This window comes from Catharus ustulatus, chromosome 1 (assembly GCF_009819885.2).
Source record: "Catharus ustulatus isolate bCatUst1 chromosome 1, bCatUst1.pri.v2, whole genome shotgun sequence".
Taxonomy (NCBI): Eukaryota; Metazoa; Chordata; class Aves; order Passeriformes; family Turdidae; genus Catharus; species Catharus ustulatus.
The window spans coordinates 97,040,231-97,052,614 of record NC_046221.1 but is presented as its reverse complement, the minus strand read 5'-3'; the positions used below and the strand labels follow the sequence as shown (position 1 = coordinate 97,052,614).

At 36.8% G+C, this 12,384-nt stretch overlaps 1 protein-coding gene across 1 annotated transcript in view; it reads right to left on the bottom strand.

Moving 5' to 3' along the window:
• Positions 1–12,384, bottom strand: part of GABBR2 (gamma-aminobutyric acid type B receptor subunit 2) — a 476,329-nt gene that overhangs the window by 126,037 nt on the left and 337,908 nt on the right. The window contains exon 13 of the mRNA XM_033069711.2: positions 11,376–11,498. Within this exon, the coding sequence (XP_032925602.1) occupies positions 11,376–11,498 (123 nt within the window). The remainder of the gene's footprint in view (positions 1–11,375; positions 11,499–12,384) is intronic.

Here is a 12,384-nt window from a genome sequence, read left to right as displayed (position 1 = left end):
TCCAGGGACAGAAGTCTATACAGAAGTGTATTTTAAAATAAAAATGCATAGGCATAAACACATTCTTCTGGATATTAATGCAGGAGACAGCTAATTGAGAAACAGTCTTTTGCACAGCAGAGATTTGTGAAAATCTGCAATTTTTATAGGAAAGTTCCTTCTAGTGTTTTCTGGAGCCAGTAAAAAGTTTTTTTCTCGCTTGCATATCACATTTAAATTTTAGCATATGCTTATCAGAGAAGAAACAATTTTACCCTCTAAAGCAAAACAATTTTACATACCTAAAATATAATCATATAAAGGCTTTGATTTACTACCATATGGGAAACTCCAGCAGAGAATGGCCCAAGGCACTTGCAGAAAATATCTTGTGTTGGTACTAGCACTTTAAAAAAAAATAGTTTTCAAAAAATGGCTGCATTGCTTTGCTAGGGAAGGACAGAATCTTCAAGGTTGGGGCACAAACGCATTGGACACATTGCTCACAGACGCTGCTCTGTGAGAGAGCATAGTAAAATGTGGAGTCCAGGAGAACTGAACACAGAAGCAAAATGACTTGTAGTGCATAGCCACAAAGAGGATGGCTTTGTTCAAAGAAGGTCTTCCTCAGGCCCTCTACACAAAGTCTGGGTTAAGTCTGCAGCACTCTGCCATGTGCTGATGGCCTGTATGTGCCCTTGCTGTCCAGCCAGCTCTCCCTGTCTCCCTGGGAATCTTACAAACAGAAGTGCTCCGCCTGGCACTTCACCTCGAAGGAAAAATACATCAGCTCCTATCAAGTGTGAGCAGCACTGAAGTAGTTTCAGTGCAAAGCCAAGGTGCTCCTTTTGAGTGAGACACCATTATTTCATGGTCGAGCACTGCATAAAGATCTTGTGGCAGGTGACTCATGGCTTTCTTTTCCAATTGGAAACAGGACTAATCACTGTCATTTATCTGTTTCAGTACAATTTGTTGGCCAGAACTTAGGACATTCTAGGCAAATGATACTGCCTATAATTACCTATAATATAAACTTGAGGCTTGCCTTCTCTATAAAGTTACTTATGACTGAAATAATAGTTTTAAAGAAGCACCAAGATATCCAGATTGTATCTTTTCAGAATCAGTCTATTTAAACATTTGAAGCAACAAGAGAATATTCTTTCCCCAAAGAAGTATTAATAACATTAGATAATTTGCTATCCTAAACAGCTATTTTAATATAGAATTGTCTATTTTCAGAGATGTCTGGTGGAAAGATTTTATTGGTCTCTATTGCAGCATTAGCATATTTGTGGAGTAATTAATTATGGTTCTTTTTATCTATATCAGCATCTGGTTTTGGGCATAAGCATTAAAGTCTGTCTTTCTTTATACAGTAGTAGTTTCTTCAAGAAAGGAAGACAGATGCTACAACACTGGAAAAGGCTGAACATTGAGCATCCAGGATAAAATGCAGCAAGGAAGATTAATCCATTACTAGACCGTTTTCTGGAAGTTTTTCCTCATCAGGTTTTGGTGATTGATGGAGAGAAGAGTTTCTTGTCTTTTTTCACTTCTGATATTAACAACTAAAATCACTGACATTCAATATGAAGTCCAAGTAAAAACGTGCCCATAGATCTCATAGAGTCATCTCTGAATGAAGAAGGTGAGCGTGTGAGGAAAAAGAGCTTCTATGACCTTGCTGATGTGGTACTGCTTAACATAAGCTGAAATATCTTAAAGCCAGCTATGTTTCTATTCGGTAGGCAGTTCCTAACTGCCAGAAATATCAGCATCCTACACCAACCCTGTAGTCTTATAAAGGAGCATAAAATCAGTGTTAAGTTTGGCTCTGGCTTCAGTTTTCAGAGAGATAAATCTGAATGATTGTATCCTATGTATTTCAAGTTTAAAGGGAAGAAGTGCCACTGGGTTTATCATATACTGAGCCTCAGTGAAGGAACAAAACTGTGACAGTGCCTTCTGTGTGAAGCAGCCAGGTATCCCAGACAGATGATGTGCCTGCTGCTTTTAATGATGGTTAGGTGGTGAATCATTCACTGGTGGTCTCACACAGCAACCTCAGCCGCATTGCTATCATAAGTGGTAAATGGTTGCTTAGGTCCATGTGTATATATTGACTTGGTGGAGTTAGATATCTGACATCTGATTTCCTCCAACAGACTAATTCACTGAGGACTAGGGATTATGCCTTAAAATCCCAAGGGAGGAACAATAGTCTGGATTTCCAGCTGGAGTTGAAAGGATGGGTCCTGTTGGGTACCTCTGGCAGCAGAGCCCTCAGAACTACTGCAAAGAAACAGTGACAGTGCAGAAATGTGACTGCATAGCAGTAGCACAAGTAACAATAATTACACAAAAAACCACATCCACTATCATGCCTCTATATTCCAGAATAATACTTCCACTCTAGGAACCATAATTCCATACTAAAGTCAGTGTTACCCAACAGCACAAGCATGAAAATACCCAGACAGAAACACTGAGGCTAATTGAGTCTAAAAAATGTGTGAGGACAGTAACAGAGTGGGCCATATGATGACAAGTGGAGTTTGATTTCAGTAGTTGTAATGCCACTGTAAAAACAGTGGAACTACTTATGCATTTTCTCCAAGTTGTAACTAGTTCATGGAAATGATCTGGGAATAGCTTTGACAGCGAAGTCCAAAATTTTGTTTAATGGTGTGCAACAGTGAAAAATAATACACTAAATATATGGAACAGGATGAATAATAGATAAAACACATTACACAGATCTCCTAAAATATGTAATATTAGTCATCCTAACTAAAAAGGATGCTTTAGAGTTTCTATGTCACACGAAAAAGAGCTTAATAAGATTGGGACTGTCTACCAAAGAAAAAAGAGGAAAATAAGGTTGTAAACACACAGATGCACAGTAATGCTTGGTGCTGCCAAAGGAGATGTGGAAGACTCAACTCTCTTCTTTTTCCCTAAAAGAAATGTATGTTCAATGAGACTGAAAAACAACATTTCCAAAACTGAGAAAGGAAGTTCTTCACCATGTCTAGTTAGCAATTACACCGATCTGTGCAAAGTTTGCAAGAGTCAAAACCACCTGACATTTATGGGAGTAACAAAAGTGTTCAATTAGTGAGAGTATGAGACTTATGAACTATATGCAACTGCTCATTTCAAGCTACCACTCATTATGAATCACTGCTGAAATTTTCAAGCGTGACAGATGAACTTCCAGATGTGCACTACACATTTCTGGTGTCTACCTCTGACAGTATTTGGGCCAGTCATTGGTTTAAATGAGGTGCTGGACAAGAGGAGTTACAAGTCTGGCCAATGATAGCGATTCCTACATTCGTGAGGCGGGGAAGTTTCTTTGGGAGGCAGAACTAAAATTGGAATTGCTTATTGAAGAGGAATAAGTACCAGCAAGCCTCGTCTTGTTAAGTAGCTGTTGTTTAGCAGCAGCCATTCATCCTGCCATTTTGGAACTGACCCTGCCCTATTTCCTTATTTTTGCCAATTTGATACACGTTTCCATGGGAACAGAAGCAGGACTAGCCACCAGCTGAGTCAATCTCAGCTGCTGGCTCCCAGCTCTCACGTTTTGTTCTGTTTCCTTGGAAACTGATGTCAAATGAAAGAGAGAAGTAAACCAGCTTTTATTCCTTAGTATTTACTCTTTCCTTGGACCTGTGCTCGATCCTCTGGGCTGGTGGAAGGTTTACAGATGACTGTAATGGCCATTCATTTTCCTTCTCTCTGGAGCATCTGCCAGCCACCAGAGTGTCCCAGCAGATGCAAGTAAGAGTTCTCAGTTTCAGCTACCCCTGGCGGGCCGCCTGCTGAGAGCTACAATGGCAGGGTTTGAAAGCAGGCTACAGATTTCAGGAGACATTTGGCTCCCACAGTCTGTAATATTTCAAATTGGAAGGAAAGAAATTAAATTTATTTAAAAAATTGTAGGGGAAACAGATGGGCGTAACGGTATTTAGAGAACAAATTGACTAACAAGCTCTGACCTGCATTAGGCTGAACACCCCCAGGAACTACTTCAGCCAATTAAATTCTTCATTTCACATTGCACATTTGACAAAGTTCTCTCTAATCCAGCTGTTAGCTGACTGAACAGCACAGTGTAAACAAAACACCAAAACCACATCTCTTTATGCAAATATACATATGCAGAAAGAAAAAAGAACATGATCCAATTTTTTTCAAAATGTCGAAGAATTTACAAAAATCTGCTTGAGCTCATGAATTTGAAACAGACATCCATGCTTATGTAACCCCCATGTTACCATGCAAATACTAACATCCCAACCCATCCCAAGCCACCCCACACTCGTCTGTGAATAATTTTGGACCAAAGTATTTTCCAGTCCCTTCAATAGCAGTGTTATTAATGAAAATGGGTGTTAAAGAGAAATATCTACATCTGTGCAGTTGAACCTAAATTTTCACATAACTTCTATCAAAAAAATGAAGGGACAAAGCAATTTTAAAAGACAAAAGTCTGTCCTAAGGAAACATTTTATATTTGATGGCCACAGCTCTTACTTAGTTAACTAGTCCATCAGGGTGTAACTCCATGCTCACATTGGACTTTCACACATAATATGTGCACTCCTTCCTGAATATTCTTTATATCTCAGCTATTTTTGCACAATTCTCACTTACCATTGACCTTGCATTATTATTGTCAGTAACTTTTAGACTTATATATCTATATATAGCTAAATTCATGTACAGCCCAAATAAAAGCTCAGTAGTATTAATTTCTTTGGGTTCTAGGAGTAGCATCACAGAAAAAACAATCAGATACCCAGGAACAATATTTATTCCTCCAGTCCTGTTGTACTTACATCCATATGTCGAGGGTATACTCAACACATCTGGGTGCTCAGAGAGCTGTGTCAAGCCAGCTGATTTTGTTTTGGGTTAGTTATATTTAAATGAAATCTTTAGCCAGTCATAATTGTTTTAAGCCAGGCTTTTCTGTCTTATTCAGAAAGATGTACTCAATTTATTTAATCTATTTATGGGTTTCCTCTAGCTGAACTTAAATCTATAATTCCATCTTCCTCTATATCAGAAAGAGTTTACATCACAAACAAGACAACATTTATTTTTATTGCTGCAGCTGTTGTAAGGAAAGAGCATTTCACTTTATGTTAAGCTTTGCAATGTCTGTCCCGAATCCTTCACTGTCAGCCCTCATTAATATTTTCTGAAATAACTTGATAAAACCTCTTCCACTGAACAATACAGGTATCAGCACAAAGACTGGGACTTGCCTGAAGGACTCTACTGGCTACATGCCGCCTTACTTGAAAATGAACTTTTATTTATTTCTGAGTTCTGTTTCTTTATTCTAAAGAACGTCATACCCATTTGATGGTCTCTCTCATTCCAAGGTCTATTTCCTTTCTGTGAGAGCCTTTGATGAAATAAATTGATGAGTCCTTTTTTTGAGACCTAGCTGGCTGTGTCAGCTTCTATTCACGTCTGCTGGCTTCTTCAAAGGACTTCGCTAAGTTTTAATGACTTACTTCTTCACAAGTGTGATGTCAACTCCTCGTCAGTGCAGCATATCAATTTCTAATCCTATTCCTGATTATAATTTTTATAAGTTGGCTACTACATTAACTTACAAGTTTAAGGTTTCTACTCTGTCTTGAAAACATGGCAAGATATTTGCAACATTTTGCTCAGATATCAAAGCAGTTCTGAACTAATGATTACATACTCTTGTCAGTAGTTTGACAATTATTCTTTTGAATTGCAATAGAAGACCTGGGAGAATAGAATCTTTTTCCATTGATTTTTTTTCTGATCAGTTTCCCCTATTCCTACCAGCATCTCCAGCCACTCCTCAGTGAGTTCATCAAAAGGGTTCTAGTACAGCAATCTCCACAAATCCTTCCACTAAGAATTTTGCTGAACAAAGCAGCAAAGCAGTCATTTAATCATTCTACATAGCCTTATTTTCTGCAAGTAATGATCTTCTATCCTGCTTAAATATTATTCCCAAGATTCCGTGGCAAACTTGCTGCTACTGGTATTTACAGAAAGATTTATTATTCTTTTTTCATTCATTTTAAGATGCTTTTTTAGACTCCTTTATTGTCTTCTACATTTAACTTTCCAGACATTATGATCCTGTGTATTTTCCCTGCCTGGATATAATTTTATTTCTTTGAAGGATGTCTTCCTGCTGTTTTGTCATGCTGACTCTTTTCTTTTTCAAGTGTTACTTGATGTTTGGCATGAATTTACTGTGTCTCACATGTGAAGTTCTTAATACTCCCTAAACCACATGCAAAGATTTAACTCTCTGCAGTTTTCTCTTTAGCTTCTATTTAAGAAGCTTCCTCAATTTAATGTTCTTCTGTTTTTTGAAGTTGACTACCACTCTACAGACCTTTTTAAGCTCCTTCAAAGCTATCAAAACTAAAAAGGAATTATTTTTAGCTATGGAAAATTCTTTCAGATAGCAAGACTTTGGAAAAGTGTACTATTCAGAATTAAATAAAGGGTTAATTCTCTGTCTCTGGGTTCTCTAATCTGCTGAATTACAAATGAGTTAGTCTGAGCAACACATTTGTCCAGTTTAAATAGCCATTTTTTTTGCTTTTGCAATGTTTATGAGTCCCTCAACAGATCAGTCAAAGCTGATCTTCTGGCTTGTGTACTAATATGTGTCTGGCAGCATTGTTATACCCTTGAAATACGCAGGAATTCTGTCTCACTCACTGAAATTATTAATTTGGTAATATGAATTGACTATAACACACTGCACTACTGTGATACTGGAATGGCCTACTAATCTTTCCTGCATATTGGTAATTTTATTATTGCAACTTCCTCATATTGTTTTACGCATTTTACATTTATATTGATGCTAGAAGCCCAAATAGGACATGCCCATTGATCTCTTTTTCTCTTCTGTGTCTTCTAAAATGGCATATTGTTCAGATTTTTTCCTCTATTTCATGCTTATTACCATCCTAGGACAAATTAGGATGAAACCTTAAATACTGGTATTCCAGATTTCAGAATGAAATTTCTTTTTAAATATTGATAATGCTATCATAAGAATGCATCACAGAAATATCTACTTAATTGGCACTAAGACATCAAGGAATGCAAAGGGTGCTGCCCTGGATAAACATATTAGAATTTTACAAGAGATATTGGCATCCAGTGTGCAAGGTACTACTTTCATTGAATCTAACACTAATGCAGGATCTTTTTACCTTGGGAATTATAAAAGGTAGTCCATTTCCCCTGAAAGTTATTATTTATTAAACATTATCACTGTCTACTTTCCAAGGCCACAGAGATCTAATATGCTTCATGGATATTTATGTTGAGAGAAGATAAGCCAGTCAGAGGCTTTCAAGCTGAACTCTGGAGTAAAAGAGTTACTACACCATAGAATCACAGAATATTCTGAGTTGGAAGGGACCCATAAGGACCACTGTGTCCAGCTCTTAAGTGAATGGACCATACAGGGACTGAACACATGGCCTTGGCATTATTAGTGCCATGCTCTGACTAGCTGAGCTAATTATGAGCAAGAGGTGAGTGTGAGTGCATGTGTACACATGGACCCTCTCGACTGTGCTAAGTACATAATTGAATTATGATATGGCTGTTGCACAGACTTCATTTTCTGAAGGATTTTGCTATTTCAGACTGTGGTTTCATTCCGATACCGAGCAACTGAAGTTAGAGTGAGCTGGTTTCCTAAGTATTTTTTGTTTTGTGGCTGGTAATTTAAAATATCTGTCTTTAGAAACAGGGATAAACTCACTCTGTGACCCTTCTCTTAGAGCAGACACTACCAGAACCTCTCCTCAACACAGCTGGCTGTTTCCAGCAAATCTGTTGTGGTTTTACATCCTTAAGAGATGTATCTGCTTAAATTTGTCAGATTTGACTGAAACAGACAAAGTTTGTTAGATAGTACGAAAAAAAATCACAGAGCATAATAAACATAAACATTGCCTTCTTAAGAAAGCAAGTCAAAAAGCAAAAAATGGTAGAGCATTGCAAAACTCTTCTGCAGCTGCATCCACAGAAGCACTGTAATTCCTCATGGGCAGCAGAGCCCAAGAGCCCAGCCAGTGAGACTGTGAAGGAAGGATGCACTCCAGTTCACAAGACTGGGAGAAACTTAGTCTGGCAGGAACCTAGCTCAGATCTGAGCATAACCCCAGAGCATTTTGATTATGACAAAAAAGGTGAATCATGAGGAAAAAGCAAATTCCTAGTTAAGCCTGGGAAGAACTTAGTGAGAAAGAAAGTGAGAGGTCTCTTCACTGGTCTGAAAAATTACCAAAAGGAGAAGAGTTACAGCCAGTGCAACTAGGAAAACAGATGAATAGCAGTAATATTATGGATTAATTCCTTTTTTTTTTTTACACTGCTGCTTGAAGTTGAGAAGCCCTTTGTGTCACCAAATGCTTTCACATTATGTGAAAATCAAGCCTACAGCATTCTTAGGAAATTTACCGAAGAACATTGTTACAGTTCTTCTGCAAATCAGTATAGAGTTAGGGCAGATTTAACGTCATCCCTGTCTTTGTCTTTAACATCTTTGCTTTTATCCAGCAATTTTATTGTCCATGTACCATAAACTACTTCCCCTACTGATGACTGATGCTTTATGGTTCCATCATTAAAACTTTTAACATGGTGTCTTGTGGCAGCCACAGACATGCTTTTCATAAAGAAACCATACCTGTGGGATCAGGATGCCAGAAACTGGTCTGAAAACTGACACACCCAACATACCATACAATTTCTGCCTTTTGTAACAACCACAGAGTCTCAAGAAATGCCTTCAACTTTCTTTTGTGTTTTTAGGTTTAGACTGTCTGTCCTCAGCTTATAAGGCATGGACTGCACGGACTTTGCAAACAACTTCAGAAAAAGATCCTGGATTTTTAAGTTCTGGGTTTAAGAACTCTTTTAAAAACTTCTTGATAATTTACTGTTCATCCCTCATTAAAATGAAGTATTTTGTGAATAATAGTGAACAGCACAGGACATTATCCAGTCTTTAGGCTTCTTATCTTGATTCCTTTGATTGACATATTTATGAAGACGCAACTAACAGAGGGCCACCTGATAGAAGTCAAATGCAGAACTATCACATAGGAAGCTAATGAGTATTCCTAAACAGAACTCAAATGGTTCATTAGCTAGAATGACTGATTGCATTCCTGACTTTGGAGCCTACATTTAGTTTAATCTTTATCACTTGGATTAGCATTAACTGACAGAAATAATCCTTTTGAAATTATTTCACAGGATCAAGTGGGACAAGAAATATCCACTACAAAATATTCCTGAAATAAAACAGAAACTTGCCACTAGTAGTGTTTACTACTAGTGTTTTTCAAACACAGAAAAGACAATATGTGCTCAAACTCAACTAAATAATTCACCATTACACTTTAAAAACCTAAAAATTAAAAAAGAACATAATTATTTCAATAACAATAACAACAATAGCAGCAAAGACAATTGTTATTTACTTTTACACAGGAGTTTTTGAGACCTGAAGAGGTGTGTTTCAGGAAAGCAAATGTCAGTTCACATCACTGCTTTTATAGTAACATATTTTATGCACATACAATAGTTTAATGACTATATTTGCTAGCATGATACTTTTATTTCCTACCCTCCCCAAATCCATTAGCTTAAAAAAATATTCTGCACAACTTACAGTAATAGCTAAGAGCTCTAACAGTAAGTTCAAGTCAAAGTGATCAAAATATCAAACATTTTCATGTGTGCATTTTGTGAGTGTCACTTTGCATGGGCTTATATAATTCCAGGAGAATTTCAGTTCTTACGCAAAGTTCAGGCAACTGGTGGGCAGCCCCATGGTCTGGGAAGCCCCAAATGTGGAAAAAACACACTAAGTTTTTAGTATTATACATTAGAAGATCAAAGAATATACACTGAAAAGTTCAGATGGAAATTGCACTCATTCAAAACTACAGTAAACATTGTTTTTCAAACAATATCTGGTGTTTATGGTTTAACTTCACAGTTACTGCTGCTGTCTATGGACATTATACTCAAGCGAATCTAGTAAGACTAGATATCAGGATCTTTAGTTTAAACTAAAGTAAAAAGTAAAATTCCTTGTATCTGAGATTATTTTAATTTGATTTTGTGACTATTTTTCATAATATGTTTGGGTTTAGATGCGCAGACAAAATGTTAACAATACTGACAACTGAAATATCACTTACAATACAATTGGAGCAAAATGAAGTAAACAAGGCTCTCAACAAGCTGCTATGGCTTCAAGCTATACAGACACAGACCAGAAGTTTCTCCAGAAGACAAATTTCAGTTGAATTTTCTATTTTTTATTGACAACTGTATTAGCTGGGAAGTCTTAAACTCTAGGGAATGACTGAGACAAATCTCTTCAGACTCTAAAATGATTTCTTCAAAGAAATCAAAGAGGCATTGTTCTAGGGTATCTTATACAAATTATACCAAAAAAGTAAAATCTTCTCCTAATAAAATTCCAGAACTACATTGCAAAGTAAGAACAAAGCAAAAGCAGTGGAGTAAAATGGTATATATTTTCTTGCAAATGTTAACATCAGAAGAGAAGAGACTAACACTTATAGATTGTCCTCATACAATCTAGTTTTCAGATGTCACCAGTTTCCATGTTGGAGGCAATAAACTCTCAAACAATGCAAAATCTACATACAGATAGATATTTTTTTCCTAGGTATGAATTGTTGCTGCCATGTTTCTTGCTGTCAGTTTATCCAGAAAGCTCTACTTCAGCTCCACTTCTAGCAACCAACCAGAGTGTTGGAAAGTGTATACAGCTGGCATTAAGTTATTACCTCCTGTCTATCAAAATTGCTCATGTGACCTTTCTGGGAATACCATTAAAAGAGGAACAATGATTATGGGTGCACGCACATAAAATTACTGCAAATAAATATAGCAGTAGGTAACATAATTCCTGACCATCTCCACAAAGAATGCAGTCTAAGCAGTGACCTCTCCTGCACTTATCTTGAATGAGCTCTTACTGAAATCCACTAATGGGTTCTGATAATCTATTATTTATTGCAACAGACTCTAATAGAGAGTCTTAGCAGAGGACTCTCCTGTGTTTACAATCCTTCCAAATAAAATGTCGCACAAGTGACAGAAATGTGGCACCTCCAACTACATACACAATTTCTTTTGGCTGCAGTTGTTTCTTCTCTATTTGGTTTTAAAAACCAGAACCCTTCCTCCCCCAAAATACACAACTTGCTTTCATTTTATCTAATGCATCTTGAGCTTAATCTTATGGAAAGCTGTAGATACTGATATGCAACCATAAGTATTACTTGGGCTTGAGGACATACCTCCATGTTATACTTTTCCACTGTCCTCCTCAAAGGATCCACAACCTGCCAGCAAATCAGGATGCAAAGATCAATCAGTAGCATCCCTCCAACTATCCCCAGTAGCTTCTGGTCTTTAATGATCTGGAGAGACAAAGAAAAGAAAAAAAAAAGAGAAAAAAAAAAAAAAAAAGAAAAAAGAAGCAGGGAGATTCCCATGAGCCACAGATAGACCCTGTACAGCTTTATTCCTATATAAGGAGAAAAACACAGGTTGCTAATAAAGGTTTTTAACAATGAACAAAGAAAAGAAATATAGAAAGATGAAAGCAAGACAAATTATTTTAGGTCATTTCATGGTTATTAGAAGTATCTGAAATGCTTCTAAAAAGATTTTGGGAGGACTCACACATTTATATTGCAGCCCAGGTTTAATATTAACTCCTGGAAAATGAGAAAAATATATTCTAGGGAGCCACTGCTGTGTTTATGCATGCAAATCTGGAAAATGTTCATCAGTCTCTCAGAGTGGCAGGCACTGAGGTAGTTTTCACTAAGAATTAGTGCTCATTCTTTCATAACCTTCTTGGATGTGGAAAACACGGAAGCCATCAAAAGTTAATTTTGGAGGTCTTCTGTGTCTATGTGTTTAATATTTGCCCCTGTTACCCAAGGAGCAGGAAAGAATTATGTATTTTTTCTGTATTACAAAGGTCAGAGGCCTTCATGCACATCCAGTGTAAAACATGCTTTTAATTTTAGTTGGGGTTTAGATTCAAAAAAGAAAAACGAGTTGTTGATAAAAATAACAATCCAAACCATGTATTACAGTCTTTTATAACTGCATGCAATCCCTATAACATTTCTACTCTTGTACACATAGCAACACAGAAAAAATACACTTTAATTACATTATTTCAGTTGCAAAGTTGTAAGCATGTTGAAATAGCAGGCTTAAATTAATTTTATTTTGGTGCACTTGACTTTATGGTCATGGTTTCTTAATTAGTATCTACCTCTATTACTAAGA